Source organism: Pelophylax lessonae, assembly GCF_965119305.1.
Source record: "Pelophylax lessonae genome assembly, chromosome: 5".
NCBI lineage: Eukaryota > Metazoa > Chordata > Amphibia > Anura > Ranidae > Pelophylax > Pelophylax lessonae.
Genome location: NC_138772.1, coordinates 314211051 through 314232347, shown reverse-complemented (window position 1 = coordinate 314232347; position 21297 = coordinate 314211051). Strand labels below are relative to the sequence as shown.

The 21297-nt window shown below is 44.5% G+C and overlaps 1 protein-coding gene across 1 annotated transcript in view; it reads right to left on the bottom strand.

Moving 5' to 3' along the window:
* TNFRSF11A (TNF receptor superfamily member 11a) overlaps positions 1-21297 on the bottom strand; it is a 131725-nt gene that overhangs the window by 7139 nt on the left and 103289 nt on the right. The window contains exons 6-7 of the mRNA XM_082259312.1: positions 13180-13265; positions 12486-12587 (exon numbers count right to left, since the gene is read on the bottom strand). Coding sequence (XP_082115438.1) covers positions 12486-12587; positions 13180-13265 — 188 coding nt within the window. The remainder of the gene's footprint in view (positions 1-12485; positions 12588-13179; positions 13266-21297) is intronic.

Below are 21297 nucleotides of genomic sequence, written 5' to 3'. Positions count from 1 at the left end.
CCGTTCTCTGCTCAGCGGGGATTAATCCGCTGATCCCCGCTGAGCAGGCGGATGACACCTCCCTCTCCGTTCTGTGTGCGGAGAGGGAGGTGTCAAAGCCCCACTGCTCTCTATGGTGAATCGGATGGGCCCGGACCGCATGTCCGCTCTCATCCGATCCCATCTGATCCGATTCCCTGGACGGAAGGAAAATAGAGTTTCCATCCATCCGGATTTCACGGACAGGATCGGATGCGGATGGCAGCGGGTGTCAGCGGACATGTCACCACTGACATCCGCTGCCCCATAGGGATGCATGGAGGATCCGATCAGATCTGCCTAAAAAACTGACAGGCGGATCTGATTGGATCGTTCGTGTGAAAGGAGCCTTACAAAAACTGAAATTACACAGCGTTGTCTGCAGCAGCCAGTCAGGTTCCGTTGGTTAATTCTTAGAGAACACTTAGAAAAAAGCTAGCATCTATTTTAGGTTCTAAGTAGTGCCCCTTCCTTTTCCCTTTCCTCTAGTTTTTATAATTGAGGTCTGAGAGATTTGCTATTGGCTCCCACTGCTTTTAATCAAAGTCAGTGAGCCAATGAGGAGAGAAAAGGGGTGGGGCCGAGCTGCAGCTCCATGTCTGAATGGACACACAGAGCAGCAGCTCAGCCTAGGGGCACTCGGCAGGAGGTAGGGGCCAGGAGCGCCTGTGAAAAGAGGAGAAACTAGGCTGCTCTGTGCAAAACCAAGGCACAGAGCAGGTAAGTATAACATGTTTGTATTTTTTTAAAACGAGAAAAAAAAAATACACTTTAGTATCACATTAAGCCAGCCATAGATGGTTCAAATCTCGGCCGGTTCAGCAGGGACCAGCTGAGATTTAAACCATCTATGGGCAGGCTGATTGTACCCAAGTTGATCCATCAATCCACTTAGGTAAAACCAGCATGTCAGATTTTTACATGCAATTATTTCCTGCAGCTACAGCCGCCTGCAATTATCACAATTTGTATGCAATGAGGTGGGCCCTTGCTCTACATAGTTGAAGGTAAATCTAAAGGAAACGGAATGAGAAAATTGTATATTGTATGGCCAGCTGACATTATCAAAATGCCCCACCTTCTGCTATTCCCCTGTAGAATGACCGCACCCTTACTGGCCACTCAGGCACTCCCTTTAAGCAGGGGCTGGCATTTGGCAGGTCTTAGCCCTGAATGCAGGCCCCTGTAAAACTAAGCACACTAAAGAAATTTATTTTGCTAGCAAGGGTCATAATACATCCTAATGTCTGTTTTTATGGAGGACTTCTACTTTAAAACATAGCAAATGGCTGGCAGTTGTCATCTTATCCAAAGCTCTTATGTTACTTCTTTTTAGTGAGCTGAATCATTCACTGGTTTCCTAAACCTTTCATGGAATACAGTCATGCACTTCCCCAATAGAGTTCCCAGCTCTGCCCTCCCACTATAAAAAGTATGTCTTCTTAAAGTGAACCTGACCTAAATTGCCTAACATTGTTTAGTAACATTGATACTGGAGTGTAGACTCTCTAAGTACCTATGTCATCATTCAAACTGATACCTGTGTCTTAAAGAAGCACCTTGAATCTTAGACCAAGGCTGCTCATGGGACATCAACTTTCGTTAAAGCGGAGCACCACCCAAAAGGGGGTGAAGCCTTTTTGCTCCCCTCCGCTGCCACATTTGGCACCCTTCAGGGGAGAGGGGGAGTGGATAACTGTCAAAACCAGGTACCCACTCCCACTTCCAAGGGCGGACTGGCCTGGGGGGAAAGGTGGCAATTTCCCCCTGGGCCGCCTGGATTCCCTGTAAATGGGCCGCTGTGCTGGCAGCTCAGAGCTGGAGATGATCATGTGCTACTGCTCGGGCGGCTCCAGCGCGGGGTTAACAGAGTGGAGGAGCAGTGACAGAACGCCTCTCTCACTCACTGCAGCTACGAGCCGGCGATGTGTCCTGTGACAGGGCTGAGAGTGTTGTATCCCTGCACAGAGCACAGCCCTTCCCCCCTCCTCTACACAAATGGGAGAACAGATCTGCTCTGTCTCCTCCCGCCCCTCTCTCCCTGTGTGTGGGAGACACAAAGGGTCCCAGAAGACAGCAGGACCATTCATAATGTGCAGCGCAACTCGCACATGCGCAGCAGGAAACAGGCTGTGGAGCCGCAAGGCTTTACTTCCTGTTTCCCTTAGTAAAGATGCCAGCGCCTGCACCCGGAGCTAATGGACGGATCAGCTTGGGGTCCTGACATTGCGGCTTCCCTGGACAGGTAAGTGTCCTTATATTAAAAGTCAGCAGCTACAATATTTGTAGCTGCTGACTTTTCATTTTTTTTTTTTAATTTTTTACAGGCTGGAACTCCTCTTAGGTAGTGTGTAGGAGAAGCTCTCACATTTGATAATTGAATGACAGGGGGTGTGACTTGGCATTGGGAGAGGGCATGGCCTAATACCAGCTTGGGCAGAAGCTGAGGCTTTATGTAAATCCTGGGCGTAGGATCCAAGGTGTTCCACAGGTACACAGGGATCGTACACAGGAATCAGTTTGAAGACAACAGAACTGTAAGGGCCCTTTCACACGGGCGATCCGATCAAATCCGCCTGTCAGTTTTTTAGGCGGATCTGATCGGATCCTCCATGCAGCTCTATGGGGCAGCGGGTGTCAGCGGAGACACCTCCGCTGACACCCGCTGCCATCCGTATCCGATCCTGTCCGTGAAATCCGGATGGATGGAAACCCTATTTTTCCATCCGTTCAGGTATCGGATCGGATCGGATGAGAGCGGACAGGCGGTCCACTCTCATCCGATCCCCTATAGAGACCAGCGGGAGCTGTGACACCTCCCTCTCCGCACTGCAAGCGGAGACGGAGCTGTCATCCGCCGGCTCAGCGGGGATCGGCGGATCGATCCCTGCTGAGCAGCACGGATCCGCCTACGGAGGCGGACCGTGTGAAAGAGCCCTAAGTGGTGTGAAATCTCTCCAACAGTGATATAGACAACTAGGGCCAGATTTACCATTTGTCTAGATGTGGCAGTGGCAAAGAGACTGCTTTAACTGCATATTTACAGTATATGCCACACATTTATTTTTTCAACTTCAGTATAAATATAGTCTCATATACAAGGCTTCTGTTAGAAATCACAGGGCCCCATAGAGCCTACCTGACTGACTGCCCCCCCCCCCCCACCCACGGCCAAAAGTGAAGGAGGACATAGATTTATCAGTCCCTTGCTCTGCAACCTAATAGATTAATAAATAGGAAGTACTCTAAGGCTTACTGCTCATTCACAATCTGAAGCATAGTAAGTAAAGTTTACTATGCTTCAGTGATGAATGGACACAGGAGTGATTGGTACCAATCACTCACTGTGTTCACTCAAGAAAGGAAAGGGCCAGAACATGACATATTTACAGGCCCCTTCCCCTGCCCTCCATCCTGAAACATCCATATATGTGCCTGCAGTGGCTGTGGGGGGGGGGGGGACAGGAGAAAGGAAGCCGAGGGATAGGGGGCCTGGACAGATGTTCTAGAACCAATCCCCCTGCAGTGCAGCCAGAGAAGCTGGAAACACTGCAGGGGGAGGCAGAAGAGGATCGGTGTCTGCAATAAGACAGTACAGCTAGCCCTTTTGCTCAGCAGGTGCCTGGGCTCCCCTATGGAACTGATGGGGCCTGGGCCCAGTATAGGAGGGCTGGCTGTACTGCCTTATTAGCAGTCCTGCTCATATACTGTAAGCTAATTTACATATTGTTACAATAGCTAAGCAGGTTTTGGGCCATTAAAACAAGAAAATGTTATATAAAAAAGTGGTGATTCCAGCAGAAGGATGTTGCTTTGGCTTTGGGAACCAAAGACTGTGAACCTACAGACTCCAGTTATGGAAATCCAACCATGTAGACAGTAATAAAAAACAATTTGAAGACTAACACAATTACTCCTAGGCACCACAGCATGCCTACACTTTAGCACTGTTGCTATCTTACAAACAGACTTGTATAAAGTACTCAAAATATCTACTTGAGTAAAAGTACAAGTGCTCGATCAAAAAGTGACTTGAGTAGAAGTGGAAGTGCTCGCAGAAAAAGTTACTTAAGTAGAAGTACTAAAGTATTCAACATTTTTTTTACTTAAGTATTGCAAGTAGTTTTTTCAAAAAAATTGCTACTTAAGTACTAAAAGTAAAAAGTACCAGTAGTTTTGAAAAAAAAATTCTACTCAAGTACTGAAAGTAGAAGTACAAGTACTGTGTTATGTAGTTATTAACGAAAGAAGTCAAAAGTTTGAACATCATATTGTTTTTTATTATTTCAAATGATTTATTCAAATGATTAACCTGTGTTTGTTAGTAGTTTCTTGATGCACTTTAAGCGCTGTAGCACCATTTATTTGTTTGTTTCATATTTTCTTTTTATTGGAAAGATTTGGTATAGCAGCTTTTATTATACACAGCCTTTATTTTCGTTGCGCTGATTTACAAATGACATCATACACATTTTTTGAGCTTTATGCAACCTGCCATCTACTGTTCTGGCAGTGGTAATTTTTTTAAAAGTAACGAGTAACTATGCAGCACAAAAAAAAAAAATACTTGAGTAGAAGTATCGAAATCATCGAAAAAATGTAGTGAAGTAAAAGTAGAAGTAGGAGAAAAAAATTCTACTCTAGGAAAGTACAGATACCGCATTTCGGTACTTAAGTACAGTACTTAAGTAGTTCTACTTCGTTACTATACATCTCTGCTTACAAAGGTATGTCAGCCAGTTCAGGCTCACTTTAATGGTGGTAGAGTGGAACTTAAAGCGGAATTTCACTCTCTCAATCAGCAAGGACTCAATCAGCAAGGACTATTCTAATCCTTATGCTGCTGGCATTAGTAAATAGATAGGAAAGTATATCATATTTACTTGCTTTAAAGTTTTTTTTTTACATTTCTTCAGTTACTTCCTGGTTTCCAAGCCTAGGCAAATGATGTCATAGATCCCAAGAGTCTTCAGGAGAGGAGGGAGGTTTCTCAGCTCAGCCTATACCTAAGCTAAAGGCAGATGGATTCCTGGAAGTAAATGATACATAAATCATCTGCCCTTACTCAAGATGGCCACGATCAGAAATGCTAGGGGTGTTTTTCAAAATGATTTCTCAGCAAAATAAAGCATGGAGACATGGACGGGTGGGGGAGATTTCTTTGAATAATACATATACATTAACCACTTGCCTACAGTGCACTTTCACCCCCTTCCTGCCCAGACCGATTTTCAGCTTTCAGCGCTCTCACACTTTGACTGAGAATTACTCAGTAATGCAACACTGTACCCATACAAAAATTGTGTCCTTTTTTTCCCACAAATAGAGCTTTCTTTTGATGGTATTTGATCACTACTGGGTTTTTTATTTTTTGTGCTATAAATAAAAAAAGACTGAAAATATCGTGAAAAAACGCATTTTTCTTTGTTTCTGTCATAAAATTTTGCAAATTAGTAATTTTTCTTTACAAATTTTGGCCAAAATTTATACTTCTACTTATCTTTGGTAAAAAAAACCCAAATAAGTGTATATTATTTGGTCTTTGTGAAAGTTATAGAGTCCACAAGCTATGGTGCGAATCATTGAAAATTGATCACACTTGATCACACCTGATGTACTGAAGGCCTATCTCATTTCTTGAGACAATAAAAGGTCAGGAAAGTACAAATACCCCCCAAATGACCCCTTTTTGGAAAGTAGACATTCCAAGGTATTTGATAAGGGGCATGATGAGTTTTTTGAAGTTGTAATTTTTTCCCACAATGCTTTGCAAAATGAAGATTTTTTTTTTTATTTTTTTTTTTTTTACAAATTGCCGTATTAACAGGTTATTTCTCTCACACAGCACATGTATACTTGCAACTACACCCCAAAACACATTCTACTACTCCTCCTGAGTATGGCGATACCACATGTGTGAGACTTTTTCACAGCCTGGCCACATACAGAGGCCTAACATTCAAGTAGCAGCGTCCGGCATTCTAGGAGCACAAATTACACATATAATTTCCTGACAACCTATCGCACTTTTGAAGGCCCTGGAGCACCAGGACAATGGAAACCCCCATAAAATGACCCAATTTTGGAAAGCAAACAGCCCAACGTATAATTTTTGAGGCATAATGAGTCTTTTGAATATGTCATTTTTTTCCACAAGTTTTTGGAAAATGTGGAAAGAAAATGAAAACACATTTTTTTTACACAAAGCTGTCCATTTATGCAATATTTCTAACACATCGCATGTACATAGCAAAACTTGCACGCCAAAATACATTCTGCTATTCCTCCTGAGTATGGCGATACCACATGTGTAACACTTTTTCACAGCCTGGCCACATACATAGGCCTAACATCCAAGTAGCGCTTTACACAAAGTTGTCCATTTATCCACTTTAAGACTGGGCCTATTTTTGACACTTGGTGTTTACAAGCTAAAATCATTTTTTTTGCTAGAAAACTACTTTGAACCCCCAAACATTATATATTTTTTTTTAGCAGAGACCCTAGAGAATAAAATGGAGATCGTTGCAATATTTTTTATCACACCATATTTGCGCAGCAGTCTTCCAAATGCGATTTTTTTGAAAAAAATTCACTTTTTTGAACTAAAAAATAAGAAAACAGTAAATTTAGCCCAATTTTTTTCCATACTGTGAAAGATAATGGTACGCCGAGTAATTAGATACCCAACATGTCATGCTTCAAAATTGCGCATGCTCACAGAATGGTGCCAAACATTGGTACTTAAAAATCCCCATAGGCAACATTTTAAAAATTTCTGCAGGTTACTAGCTTAGAGTTACAGAGGAGGTCTAGGGCTCAAATTATTGCACTCGCTCTAACGATCGCGGCGATACCTCACATCTATGGTTTTAACACCGTTTACATATGTGGGCGGGACTTGCGTATGCGTTTGCTTCTGCGCGCGAGCTAACGGGGACAGGGCGCTTTAATTTTTTTTTTTTTTTTTTTCCTATTTATTTTATTTATTATTTTTTTATTTTTACACAGTTTAAAAAAAAAAAATGTTTTGATCATTTTTATTCCTATTACAAGGAATGTAAACATCCCTTGTAATAGAAATAGGCATGACAGGTCCTCTTTATTGTGAGATCTGGGGTCAAAAAGACCTCACACCTCACAACTACACTAAAAAAGAAAAAAAAAAAAAAAAATTGTTGAAAGAGGAAAAAAAAAAAGCAAAAAAAAAAAAGTGGCCCTTTAAACCGGTTGCTAGGCAACGTCTTTTGACGTAGCTCCGGTCCTCCAAGACCATAGAGTTGAATGAGGGCCATTTTGCCCTCACTCGACTTCCTGTCTCTGAGGATCCGGGACCGGATAGTTTTCCCCGCTGCCGGCGGGTCCGGTAAGCTGGGAAAACGTCTGGGACGTGGCAGGAGGGGGGGGGGCACCTCTTCCCCTGCACCGTAAGGGTAATTCCGCGGCGAATCCGCCACTGGGACCACCCTTATCTGAAAGCCGACCGCCCGCCGTTTCAAAAAATACCGGGGTTATGGGGGCTATCTGCTGCCATAACCCCAGTATTTAGCTTTTAATGGCCGACGCATATAGTCGTTAGGCGGTCAGTAAGTGATTGCATGTATATGGCAAACAGGTGACGATGACTGACGGGGTGACAGGTGACGATGACTGATGGGGTGACAGGTGACAATGACTGATGGGGTGACAGGTGACGATGACTGATGGGGTGACAGGTGACGATGACTGATGGGGTGACAGGTGACGATGATTGATGAGGTGACAGGTGATGATGATTGATGAGGTGACAGGTGACGATGATTGATGGGGTGACAGGTGACGATGATTGATGGGGTGACAGATGACAATCACTGACGGGGTGACATGTGACGATGATTGATGGGGTGACAAGTGACGATCACTGATGGGGTGTCAAGTGACGATGACTGATGGGGTGTCAAGTGACGATGACTGATGGGGTGAAAGGTGACGATGACTGATGGGGTGACAGGTGACGGTGATTGATGGGGTGACAGGTGACGGGCGATGGTCACTGATGGGTGACAGGTGACGGGCGATGGTGTACGGCGGTACTGATGGCAGTCTCTGGTGACCGGTGAACTTTAGGCTATGTTCACATGTGAGCGTAGCGATCCCCCCTGCCCGTGATCCAGAAATCATTGCAAATCGCTGGACGCCTGTGCGTTGCCCGTGAGTTGCAATAGCACCCCAAATGCTGTGCGATGTTGCTGCGATTTCCGCCTGCCGAATCGCGGTAACATCGCGCAAACAACGCATGACGCCCCAAAGAAACTCTTGTACCTTTTTTGGGCGTCATGCGATGTTTGTGCGATGTTACCGTGATTCAGCAGGCGGAAATGGCGGCAACATCGCACAGCGTTTGGGGTGCTATTGCAAATCACGGGCAACGCACAGGCGTCCCGCGATTTGCAATGATTTCCGGATCGCGGGCAGAATCGCTGTAATTCTGCCTGCGATCGCTACGCTCACATGTGAACGTTATGGGTGTCAATTTCTGGGCACTGATGAGGTGACTGTTGGGTGACAGGTGACATTGGGGGGGGGCTGAGGACTGTGTGTGGGGACCTTTATTAGTGTGATTTTTACTTTGTGACATGTGTACAGAGCAGTAACTCACTATTTCTAGCTCTGCTCCCCTCATACTGGAAACTGTATGAGGGGAGAAGAGCTAGTAACACTGAGTTACTGCTCTTTGTTTACATTTTGTGATCGGCTGTGAATGGATTCACAGCCGATCACATAGTAAACAGTCACTGTCAGTGACTGTTTACTACCGCCGGTGACAGCTGTGTTCCTACGGAACACAGTGCCACCGACATGACCGCGCTGCGCGCTCCCGATCGCGCATGCGCGGTCATCTTGTGGGCGCCTTCATTGTGATCGGCTGTGTCATTGGAACACAGCCGATCACATGGGAAACAGCCACGCCCATTGGCTGTTTCCCCCCTGCCGGTGACGGGGGGTGTCCCGGGGACACCCCGACACCGGCGGTGCAGGGCGGCGCGCACGCGATCGCGCGCCTGCCCTGTTTAAAGTGCCGCCGTCATATGACGGCGGCCCAGGATAATGGTCGCACCGCTCCGCCGTCATATGACGGCGGGCGGGCGGCAAGCGGTTAAATAGCATTTTTGGTTTGTGGTGCTCAGATGTAGTGAAGTTCCTTAAAGTCAGCAGCTACAAATACCGTAGCTGATGATGTTAAAAAAAAACTGGTTTTGACTAAGCAATTGGGTTCGTGAAATGCATCGATCTTGTTCCTTCCATGTGTGTCATGAAGTTTGTATGATTTTATTACTCTATGTCGGATGATGTTATACAATAAAGATTTCCTTGCATCTTGAAGTGCGGTCACCTCTTGCTCTTTTGGATATACTTGGCCAGACCGCGGACTTGACCTGCACTCAGTTATCAAGGAACATATTGGTCTCATCTGGAGTGGCGTCAGTCCTTCTGTAAGCTTTAAAAAAAAAAAACACACTCCTACCTGTCCCAGGATCCAGAGCTGTCCTCACCTAACCTGGCTCTTTGCTGGTCTTCGAGTCCAGGGGCCGAAGTCTTAAGCTGACTGTCACTTTTTGCGGCTGCACAGCTTGCCTGCATGGTCCCTCAGTTTCCTGGGACCTGACGCATCCCAAGCGGCTGTGGGGGAAGGCGGGAAGGGAGGGGCCAACTTCTGTTTAGATCGCCAAACCTTTCCAACTGGAAGTGCAAAGTCAGATATTCTCTCTCCCCCCAAAAAAGACATTCCAAATATGGGAGAGGAGGGGGGGGGGGGGTCCAAGGAGAAACAGCAGAGCTTCCTCCTTTGGTTGAAGTTTTGCTTTAAAGTATAATTAAAGGAAAAACTTGTTTTTTTAGTTTTGGATAGAGTGGAGGTGAATTAGAATCCCCGCCAGATTTGTTTTGCTGTCTGTGCCCCCATTAAGGAGATTCACCCACTCTATTTGTCCTGTATTACCATTATCAATAAAAGTAAAATTTAAAGAAAATCCCAAATTTTGGGCCCCAGAAAAGTAATAGAGGGGAACTCTTCCAATGGGGACATTAGTTGTGGTGACCTGGGGGGGGGGCAAGGAATTCAGTTCAATTTCCTCTCAATTTCTGTTTTGGCTATGGGACAGGAAGTGAAGGTGAATCTCCCCAATGGGTCACAGATGGCAAGAGAAAAACAAACAAAAAAAAAAACTGACAGGGTTATAACCCTCCCTTTTTCTATCCAAAATGAAAAAAAAAAAACGTTTTGCCTATAGATCTACTTTTAGAGCAGAGTTCTCACCATGGTAAATCTTGAAAGATATAAAAGTTCATAGGGAATGTAACCTGCCCAATACCATCCGGGCCTCCCCCGGGATTGTGGGGTTCAGACGGGAGTCGCGTGAAGATGTTATCTCCTTATATGCAGATGACACCCTCCTTTACCTAGGCGATACTCAGGATTCTCTGCGCACGGTAATGTCCCTTATAGACTATTTCGGTTCGCTGTCGGGGTTTTCCATTAATTGGGACAAGTCAGTGTTAATGCCTTTAGACCCTCTTCCCACCCCTCTCCCCTCATGCGCATCATCGGTGAGGGAGTGGACAGGTTCAAGTACTTGGGCATACAGGTGACACCGGACCCCTCTGACTACCTGACATTGAATTTAGTGCCTCTGCTGCAGAAGTTACGCTCTAAATGCACGAGTTGGTGCAAACTGCCGCTCTCTGTCGCTGCCCGTATCAACCTTATCAAGATGGTGTGGGCACCCCAATTGCTATATGTTTTCCACAACACCCCTGTGTGGATTCCTAGACGATGGTTCCACAGGATAGAATCCCAATTCCGAGAACTGATATGGTGTAAGAAAGTAGCCAGAATTAAGCTATCCACCCTCCAGATGGGGAAGGATGGGGCGGGTTGGCGGTGCCGAACCCCCGGGTGTATTTCCTGGCCTCCCAGGTTCAGCACATGGGGGGCTGGGGGAAACTGGACCCACTGGATCCCATGTGAGCCATGCTGGCTCTGGCGTACTCCCCTTCTCCTGTCCTGGTCCGTTTGGAGGCTGGATTTGCACACCTGCCAGCGGGTATGCCAATAGTTGCTCTGTTCCGTATGGTGTGGCGGTGTGTCAAGGCGATGCTCCAAGTTGGGGGTTTCCTGCCTGAGATCCCCATCTGGGACAATCGGAACTATAAGGAGCTCCTCCACCTGGAGGAAGCAGAAATCTGGAAGAAGTCCGGAGTATGCTTCATGACGCAACTGTTTAGGGGACGGGTGCTGAAATCTTTCCAGGAGTTGCAAGGGGAATTTAACGTGCCACTACAGTGTTTCTTTAGATTTTTGCAACTCAGACACGCTATTACAGCTCAGGCCAGGCTTACACCGCTGCATCTCACCCCTAATAGACTGCTGGGAGAAGTATTTCAAGCCCTTGACAAGAAGGGTATGATTTCTGATGTTTATGTTGCCCTTTTGAGCTCTCTCCAAGACCCGGCCACTCTCTCTGCCAGGGCAGCTTCGGAGGAGGACCTTGGTCCCATTGATGGGGAAACATGGGAGCTGTGCCTTTCCTCTAATCCCCTGGTTTCGGTCTCGGCCGCGCAAAAGGTTTCCCACCTCATGCTGTTCCACAGAGCGTATAGAAGGCCTGTTCGGCTTCACCATTGGGGCTGTAGGCCTACCCCCCTGTGCCCGAAGTGTGATAGGAAACAGGGAACACTGATACATATGTTATGGAGATGCCCCAAACTATTTAGATATTGGTCCACGATAATAGCCACAATATCCAGAGTTTATAATTTTCAAATGCTTCGTGATCCGGTGATCTGTCTTCTGGGGGCTCTGGAGGTGGAAACCTTGACCCCCCCCAATGCCCATGTGGCTGTTGTTCGTCTGCTATACATAGCTCGTAAACTCATAACCAGATACTGGATTTCCACCAGAGTCCCATCGGTGCAGCAGTGGATTACCCAGGTTAATAGCTCCCTAATCAGGGAAAAGTTACCTACCAACACAAAAAGGCACAAAAAAAGTTTTACTCACTCTGGCAACCTTGGCTGGATGATCCGGCCTTGGCCCCTCCACAGCTGATTATGCACAGGCTTCTTGAAAGTCAATTGCAAATGTTTGGAATGTTGCAGGTGAATACAGATGGTGAAGAGTCCTCCCCCCCCCCTTCCTTCTCTTCCCCCTCTATTGCCCCGCCATTATTATTCTTTTTTCACCCTTGCCCCTTTCCCTTTTCCCCTCCCCTCTACTTTTGCTTTTATCCTACTCCTGTTCTAATGCTTTCCACTTAGCTCCTGGCTTACATGGCAGTTATTTTACACTGGATTAAGATATTACTGTTATTGATTTGTGGTTTCTTGTTCACTCATTGTACTGCTGTATGCTGATACAAACCTGCCCAATACCTGCTGAATCCTGAAATATAGCTGATTTTTTAACTTTCTAAAGAAAGCATACATACCTTTCAAGATACTGTATTTCTTCATATAACACAAAACACAGATGAATAAAAGCACAGCCAGTGCTACAATTGAAAAAATGATAAGGATAATCAACTCCGCCACTGTAAAAAAAAAGGAGAAAATAGAATTGATTATATTTTTTTATAATCACATAGATGTGGTGTATTAACAAAGTGGAAGCTCCATGAATGTGTTCCATTTATTTGTGTTTCTTTACATATAGTATGCATGAATGTGGTAACATAAAATTCTAGAACATGTTTGTAATACAAATATACGGGAATACAGAGCTCACCAATAGAGAACTTTTTATGAATGGAAGAATGATACTTAATGCTATAAAACCACACAGTCTCACAATCATAGGCGTGCGCACAGGGTGTGCCGGGTGTGCCTGGGCACACCCTAATCACCTAGGGCACATTAGCATTATCGCTCTGTTTGCCAGTGAGGAGATGGGAAAGATCTCCCTCGGACCTGCTCTGCCATAAGAGAAGTGCCACACACTTCTATTTCACTTTGCCAGCAGGGAGAGTAATGTACCGGGGCCATATACATGTAGGCAAACACATGCATGCGTATTTAAACTTTGGGGTGCACACCCTAATGCAATAGGCTGCGCACACCTATGCTCACAATTGTAAATCAATGACATGCATGCTTTGTAAATGTTCTTGTCAACTCATGACACACCCTTACGAGTATTTTTGAGATGATCACAAACAGCATCAGATATATTGGTGCCAGGTTCAATCTCTTGAAGTCCGTACTCAGAACAGCTGTAAAATTACAAAAAACAGGCTTTAGTATAAAGATTGCTACTAATCCAGTTCTTGGCATACAATAACATGGTTCATTTTGAGAATTAATTTTGGACAAAACTTTCTTCAGAATGGAGGGTTATCTGTAATTGGTTTTTATTACTGTCTGTGCCTTCATTGGGGAGATTTCTCACCACTTCCTGATCCAGTGAAACAACAGGAAGTGAAGGAAAATTTTCCTAATAAAGTCACAGACAGCAGTAAAAACTTCACAGATGGTGTAACCCGGGGGGCAGCAACCCATCAACCACAGGCAGGCAACGGGGAGATTGCAAGCACGCCCTCAGCCTCCGCCGCTTTCATCCTCACAGTAGAGCCGAGAACAGGAGGCAGCACACTTCTGGATGGAGTGTGGGAGCTGCCCCAGTTAACCTTTCAAGTTAACCAGCAGGTGATTGGTTGCTAGGACACAGGGCAGTCCTAGCAACCAATCACAAGCTCGTTAATATGAAAAGTTAACTCTGGCAGCTCCCGCTCCCACCTTCTATCCAGAACTGTGCTGCCTCCCACTCTATGCTCTTCTGTACATCTGTGTAAGGTAGGGGAGTGAAGCTTTGGGCGAGGACACTACTGTACATTGGGGGGGTTTCCTTGGTGATTTGAAGGGGGCAGAGGACACTACTATGGGGGGGGAGTAATGAAAAGGGGGGCAGGGGACACTACTGTGACACACTTTGGGCTAGATTTACTAAAATTGGTGCACTCAGAAACTGTGCACAGTAGCCAATCAGCTTCTAAGCTTAGTTTGTACAATTAGGCTTTAGCAATAAAACCTGGAAGCTGGTTTTTATGCAGAAGTGAGCCTGATTTTGCACTCGCCAGCTTTAGTAAATAAACCCCTGTGTTCTTCATGCTGTCTTTTTTTGGGTACCCATTCATTTTTTGTTTTTTCTTTTAAAAGGGATCCCTGTGATTTTATATTTCTTCCATGTTGTCCAGGTAGATCTCCACCTCTCAAAAGTTGCCTACCCCTGGTCTCACCCTTTCCCAAATGGTCTAAGACAGGAACCAAACACATGTTGGCTGGATTAATAAGGTCTAATGAGGGCTTTGAGTGAAAACAGTTTTATTGCTAAAATATATGGCTTGCAAATAACATACTATCTATGCAGTGCAGAGTATTTTTTGTGCATTACTTTTTTCATTTAAAATGAAAATTTGGTTTTTGCTTTCATTCAGTGGATTCAATCTAATACTGACTTTTCATGATTGGGTGGGGTTTCCCTATTAAGGGGAACCGGCATTATCCACTAATGTGTATACACTAATATTACAAAAAAATTGCATCTTGGTAGCTGTAAGTACTTATCTTTGGAAAAGTTCCCTTTATCCTAGACACAGCTTGTAAAGATGGCTTCTCTTCAAGGCCACATTAAATAAAATCAATCACAATAGGCATGGGTGTAGCGTCAGGGGTTGCAGGTGTCACAATGGCGACCCCACCCATTCTCCAGGGGGCCCATGTGGCCTCCCTATCACATTAGGTTTTACGGAACCTGGACAGGAGGGGAGTCAGCATTTGCTTGAACCGATCCCCCATTTCTCTTGCAGCAGCTGAAAATGGCAGCTTCTCCTCCTCTCCATCCTGCCAGCATTCAGCTGCTGCAGCAAGAAAGGGGATCAGTTCCAGTGAATGCTGCCCCCTGCTGCCTCTCCTGTTCAAGTTCCCCTACCTTTTGCTGTCCAGGCCCCTCTGTGTGCCCCCCAGCAATGCTGCAACCTCCCCTCCTCTTCTCTATCGCTGGCTGCTGCAGGGGATGTTTCAGGATGGAGAGCGGGGAAGGGACAAGTAAATACAGTATGTCATTTAATGGCCCCTCCTTTTCTAAATGAACACAGTGAGTGATTGGTACTGATCACTCACTGTGTTCATTCATAACTGAAGCATAGTAAACTGTAGTAGACTGTGTCCTCAATCTCCTTTTTCTGCCTCAAAAGTGAGACATCAGGAGTCTGTTTAGACCCCTGATATTTCACCAAAGGCCTCAATAGGGCTGTTAAAAAAAAAAAATTGTACAAAATAACAACATAGAATTGAAAAAAATATTAAAATATATAAAATGATAAAAAAACAACTGAAATTGTCCACTGCTTTACTGACACTGTTCTCTGCTCTACTGACACCATCCACTGCCCTACTACACTAACCTCTGCCCTACTGACACCATCCACTGTCTTACAGGCATATCCACACACTATCCACTGCCCTACTGACACTGTCCATAGCTCTTCTGACACTGTGACTGTCCATAGCTCTACTGACACTGTCCATAGCTCTACTGACACTGTCCACATTTAAGGTAGGCTAAGTTTATATTTTTTACAGTGACCTTTGTTTTATTATATTTTTCTTAATTTTCCTAAATATTTAGTTAGGCCTTGCTAGTTAATTTTTTTTTTTTTTTTAAAAGGGGTTTCGAACCCCAGTGATCTTTGATCTCTTTCATGTTGTTCAGGTAGATCTCCACCTCTCAAAGGTTGTCTACCCCTGTTTTACAGTGTGTTGCTGAGGAAAAGCGCTTGCTGCATCACACTGCATAGGTAACGTAGTATACTAAGAGGGGCTGGGCCCTCTGAATTTCCGCTTTCACCTACACAGGGTGATAAGGCAAGCCCTTTACCCCAGTTGTGTACTCTCTGCTCAGCCCCTCCCTCCCCGCCCTGCTTAATTGTGCACATGCACACAAGGTGGGTGCAGGCAGGCCACTCTCTAAGCTGGGGGGTAAAAGCAGTGGGCTTGTATGTGAATTTGGACATCAGGGGCCTGCCCACCCCAGGCCAGGCCCTCTGAGTTTCCTCCTTTACATACAAGCCCACCAGGAGTATCTTGGGGTGCAGCGGAAGTGGCAGGTGGTAGTGGGGGGCCAGATCAACTTTTGCATCGGAGGTCCACAAGCTTCAAGCTACTCTTCTAACAGGGCTTAATGTGAACCTGTGTTTGTGCAAAGCAACAAGCAGAGATCAGGATAAACAAAAAATTCAGATGGCTGCGCTCCCAGAGCCAATTCAAAATGGCTTTATTAGCAAAAAATTAAAAGCATTACGAGACAGGCATACAGGCAGGGGATGAAGGGAATAGGTTGACATGTTTCACATGATGAAAGAGCTTTGTGGTTTTGACTAGGCACATTTATCGTGTGAAACGCGTCAACCTATTCCCTTCCTCCCTGCCTGTATGCCTGTCTTGTAATGCTTTTCATTTTTTCCAATAAAGCCATTTTGCATTGTCTCTGGGAGTGCAGCCATCGGAAATTTTTGTTTATCCTGATCTCTGCGGCAGTGACAGGGGGTGCACCCCTTACAGACTACTGACTTGAATTACAGCCACTTGTGAGCAGCAAGATCCTATTCTAATATGTTCACCTAACTGCCACCCTCCCTAGAAAGATATACTCACCTTTCTTTTCCTCCCCTGCTATTCCATTTGGCTGTCAGGAGCAAACAGACGAAGATTAGCATCAGCTCTAAGTGGCATATGGACAGTCACCAAGCATTGATCCTATCCCATGGTGGAAGGGGAGTGAGTCATACCCCTAATCCTTGGAAGTAACAGATACTTCTCTTCAATCATGGCAGATGTATTTGCAGGGGAGAGTAGCTATTAGGTGAACCAGTTACTTTTCCCTGCCTTGGACACAGATTTACTTTTAGAAGTCTGAATACTCAGTCTAAAAAAATTTAAATTATGCGAGCATACTTATGAAATATTTATTTTGGCCCTTGTAAGCTTGACACTTTGTTGGAGTGTGAGTGATCAGTGCTCAGCTCTTGACTACCTGAACTCGCATACTCTTGGGGACATGTTTACTTGCAGTCTAAATGTTGAGTTTGAAAATGTTTTAATTATGCAAGCATACCTCTAAAATATTTATTTTGGCCCTTTATATTGTTTTTTTTTTTTGACACTTTGAAGAAACGTCAGTGATCAGAGGTCCCCTCTTGGCTGCCTGATCTCACATACTCTTGGGGGTGAGTAACACTGTCATATAAACGAGGCCCATGGTAAGAAATGCTCTCTCAAATTTATAAAGTCCTTGTTCACACCACACAGCACACATTATTGTGTGCATATTGTGTGCGCTGCTATGCAGTGCGAATGCGCTGCAATGTACTGCTTCATTAAAAGTTGCAATTTTTTTTTCCATTTCTTTGTACTTCTGTGTTAATCTTCACGTTGCAGCTCATTCCAGTTCCATCAAAACATGCTGTGCAAAAATAGAATATGTCCTTTTTTTTCAGTGCACAATGAAGCCAAAGAAGCCAAAAGGACATAAGGCAAATTGTTTCGTTCTTGTATTGAGCAACGCTGTCCAGCGCAGCTCAACAGGACTGGTAAGAAAAAACCCAAAGCCCTTTATTTAAAACTGAAAGAGGTTCCAAGAAGTAACATATTTCCAAATAGCAATGCTCTGACTTTTGCTGCATTTACAGTGATATTTCTTAAGAAATGCTTTTGCAATCTAATTTTTTTTTTTTTTTTTTTTAATCAGAAAGGTTTTATTGAACAGAAAAACAATTTCCAATGTACAAACAATGCATTCGCTTGCATCAAATAATATATGTCAAGGTCATCTTTGTGCCCATAGCAATAGTCCTTAGATCATGAAGCATAAATCCACATTCCAGCAAAGTGGAAAGGCTTATATCTTGCAATCTAATTTTTACTTTAGTAATTTTCATTAGTAGAACTTCAACACTAAAACTTTCCTTGACAATCCTATATATTTAAGTGATAGTTTGTGGCCAAAAGAAAACATATAAGTTGCCAAACTTTATAAATAAGCTACTGTTCTTGTTGCACTTGGCTACATATTGCAAATAACAAGTGTGTGTCCTTTTCCTTTACATGGAGGAGTGCTTCAAAAATTGCTGGCTGTGAGTTTAGCTGCTTAAAGAGGTTGTAAACCCGATTTTTTTTTTTTTACACCCTGAAAGAGAAACATATAATGAGCTAGTATGCATCGCATACTAGCTCATTATGAAATACTTACCTCAGAACGAGCCCCCACCGTGCCGCCGGCTTACCTGTATGACGGGCGACATGTTCAGTCGCCCGTCTTCCGGGAGCCGACGGTCACAGGACGGGGCTCTGAAGGAACGGCACCGGCGGCCGTTCCTTCAGAGCGCATGCGCCAGTGACGTTACTGGATGCATGTAAGGTAAATATCTCCTAAACGGTGCATGTTTAGGAGATATTTACAGTACCTATAGGTAAGCCTTATCATACGCTTACCTATAGGTACAACTTGCAGAGGAGGGTTTACTTCCTCTTTAAGACATGAAGGAGTTGATTTACTAAAACTGGAGAGTATAAAATCTGGTGCAGCTGTGCATCGAAACCAATCAGCTTCCAGGTTTTTTTTTGCCAAAGCTTAACCACTTTACCGCTGAGTACCGGAGTACTACTGCGGCAAAGTGGCTCTTGTAGGTCTGACGACGTAGACCTACGTCGCCAGACTCCTCCCCTGTAGGCGGCGCTCGCGCGCCGCCGGAGGCGCGCTCCCGCTGTTTTCATTCACAGCGGGAGTCGGGCCAGGGGAGGAGCGGCGGCGATCGCCGCTGCTCTGCCCCGATCGTCGGGGAATCCAGTTTGGAGATCCGCCCGCCTGTGTAAACAGAGCGGGCGGATCTCCTCAGTGACAGGGAGTGACAGATCGGAGTGTTCAGCATAGCTGGACATCCGATCTGTCCCTGGCTCACACAGTCACCTCCCCCCCCCACACGTCAGTAAGCACCAGGCATACATTAACCCCTCCCTCTCCAATAAAATTAACCCCTTCCCTGCCAGTGTCATTTTTACAGTAACAGTGCATATTTATAGCACTGATTACTGCAGTAATGTCACTGGTACCCCCAAAAGTGTCAAAAATGTCAGTCAAGGGTCCAATCTGTCCGCCGCAATGTCGCAGTCCCACAAGAAAAATCGCAGATCGCCGCCATTACTCGTTAAAAAAAAAAACACCAAAAATGACATAAATCTTTCCCTTTGTTAGTAAACGCGATAACTTTTGCGCAAACCAATCAAAATACGCTTATTGCGATTTTTTTTTACCAAACATGGGTAGCAGAAAACAAATTGGCCAAAAATTTTAAAAATAATTGGTTTTTACATCTTTTTTGGGGGGAATTTCATATAAAAAAATGTTAAAAATATTGTTATTTTTTCAAAATAAACGCTCTTTTTTTGTTTATAGCGCAAAAAGTAAAAATCGCACTGGTGATCAAATACCACCAAATGAAAGCTCTGTTTGTGGGAAAAAAAGGACGTAAATTTCGTTTGGGTACGACATCGCATGACCGCGCAATTGTCAGTTAAATTTGCACAGCGCCGAATCGCAAAAAGTGGCCCAGACGTAAGACAGCAAAATGCTCTAGTGGTAAAGTGGTTAATTGAACAAGCTTAAAGCAGAGTTCCACCCTGGGAATACTTTTTTTAATAAAAATACCCCCGGGACAGTCAGGGCTAGTACATTCCACAATGGCTAGCCTCTGATCTGTCCTGGGTTACACTTACCTTTTAGAAGAAATACTTACCTTGAAAATGTATTGTCCAGCGCTGCCATCTCAGGTGTGGGCAGCTTGAAGCCAGCGCGATCCTCTTCTGCATCCTCTTCCGTCTTCTTCGGTCCCACGATGCACTGCACCGGCCCCGTCGTCACTTCCGGTGTCGCAGCGTCATCCCTGCACAGCTTCTGGGCATGCCCAGAAGCTGTTTAGCAAGGTATGACGGCGCCTGCACCGGAACTGACGTCGGGGCCGGTGCAGGCGCAATGATTCCTGGGAGCGATGACGTTCAGCTCCCAGGAATCATTGCAAGCCAGGAAGTGACGAATCGCCGTGGCCGCCGAGGGGAGGAAGAGGAAGTAAGGTAAGTATATTTTCTTCTAAACCAGGTAAGTAAAAAAAAAAAAATTATCCATTTGTTTTTCAGGTGACCCCGGGCATGAAGATGGAGGTAAATTTTATTTTAGGGTGGAACTCCGCTTTAAGGCCCCTTTCCCACATATGGACCGTTTCTGTCCATTTTTCATCCATCTGTTGATGGATGAAGAACAGGCATCAATACATTCCTATGGAAAAACAGATTTAAATGGATGATCATTCATATACATCAGTTTTCATCAGCTTCTTTCAATATCAGTTTTTTTGAATAGATAAAAGCTCTATTTTTCATCCGTTAAAAAAACAGACTGGATGAAAAACGGATGAAAAACGGATGAAAACAGATGACAATGGAGGAAAAAACGAATGACAATGGATGACAACAGATGCAAAATGGATGAAAACAGATGACAATGGATGAAAAACGAATGACAATGGATGAAAAACGGATGCAAAAGGATACGAAACGGATGAAAAACAGATGACAACGGATAAAAAACGGATGACAAAAGATGAAAAATGAATGAAAACGGATGAAAAACTGATGACAAAGGATAACCAACAGATAAAAAATTGATGACAAAGGATGAAAAAGGAATGAAAAACTGATGATGAAGGATAAAAAACTGATGTTGACTGAAAAAAAACAATGACAAAAAAACGTGACTGAACTGATGAAATAAACGGTCCGTATGTGTGAAAGGGTCATCAGTCAGAAGCTGATTGGCTACCATGCACAGCTGCACCAGATTTTGCACTCTCCAGTTTTAGTAAATCAACCCCTATGTTTCACAAACTTGTCTAGCACCATTTACCACCTTTGCATTTGTTGAGTGCCACCTATTCAGCTAGATGCAACAGGGTTGATTTACTAGACTTGGAGATTGCAAAATTTGGTGCAGCTGTGCATGGTAACCAATCAGCTTCTAACTTCAGCTTGTTCAATTAAGCTATGGCAAAAAAAACGGAAGCTGATTGGTTGCTATGCAGAGCTGCACCAGTTTTTACGCTCTCCAGTTTCTGTAAATCAGCTCCACTGACAGTTACAAAATCAAGAACAGACTAAAGGCCCGTACACACGATAAGAAAATTGGAAGTAAAATTTCAC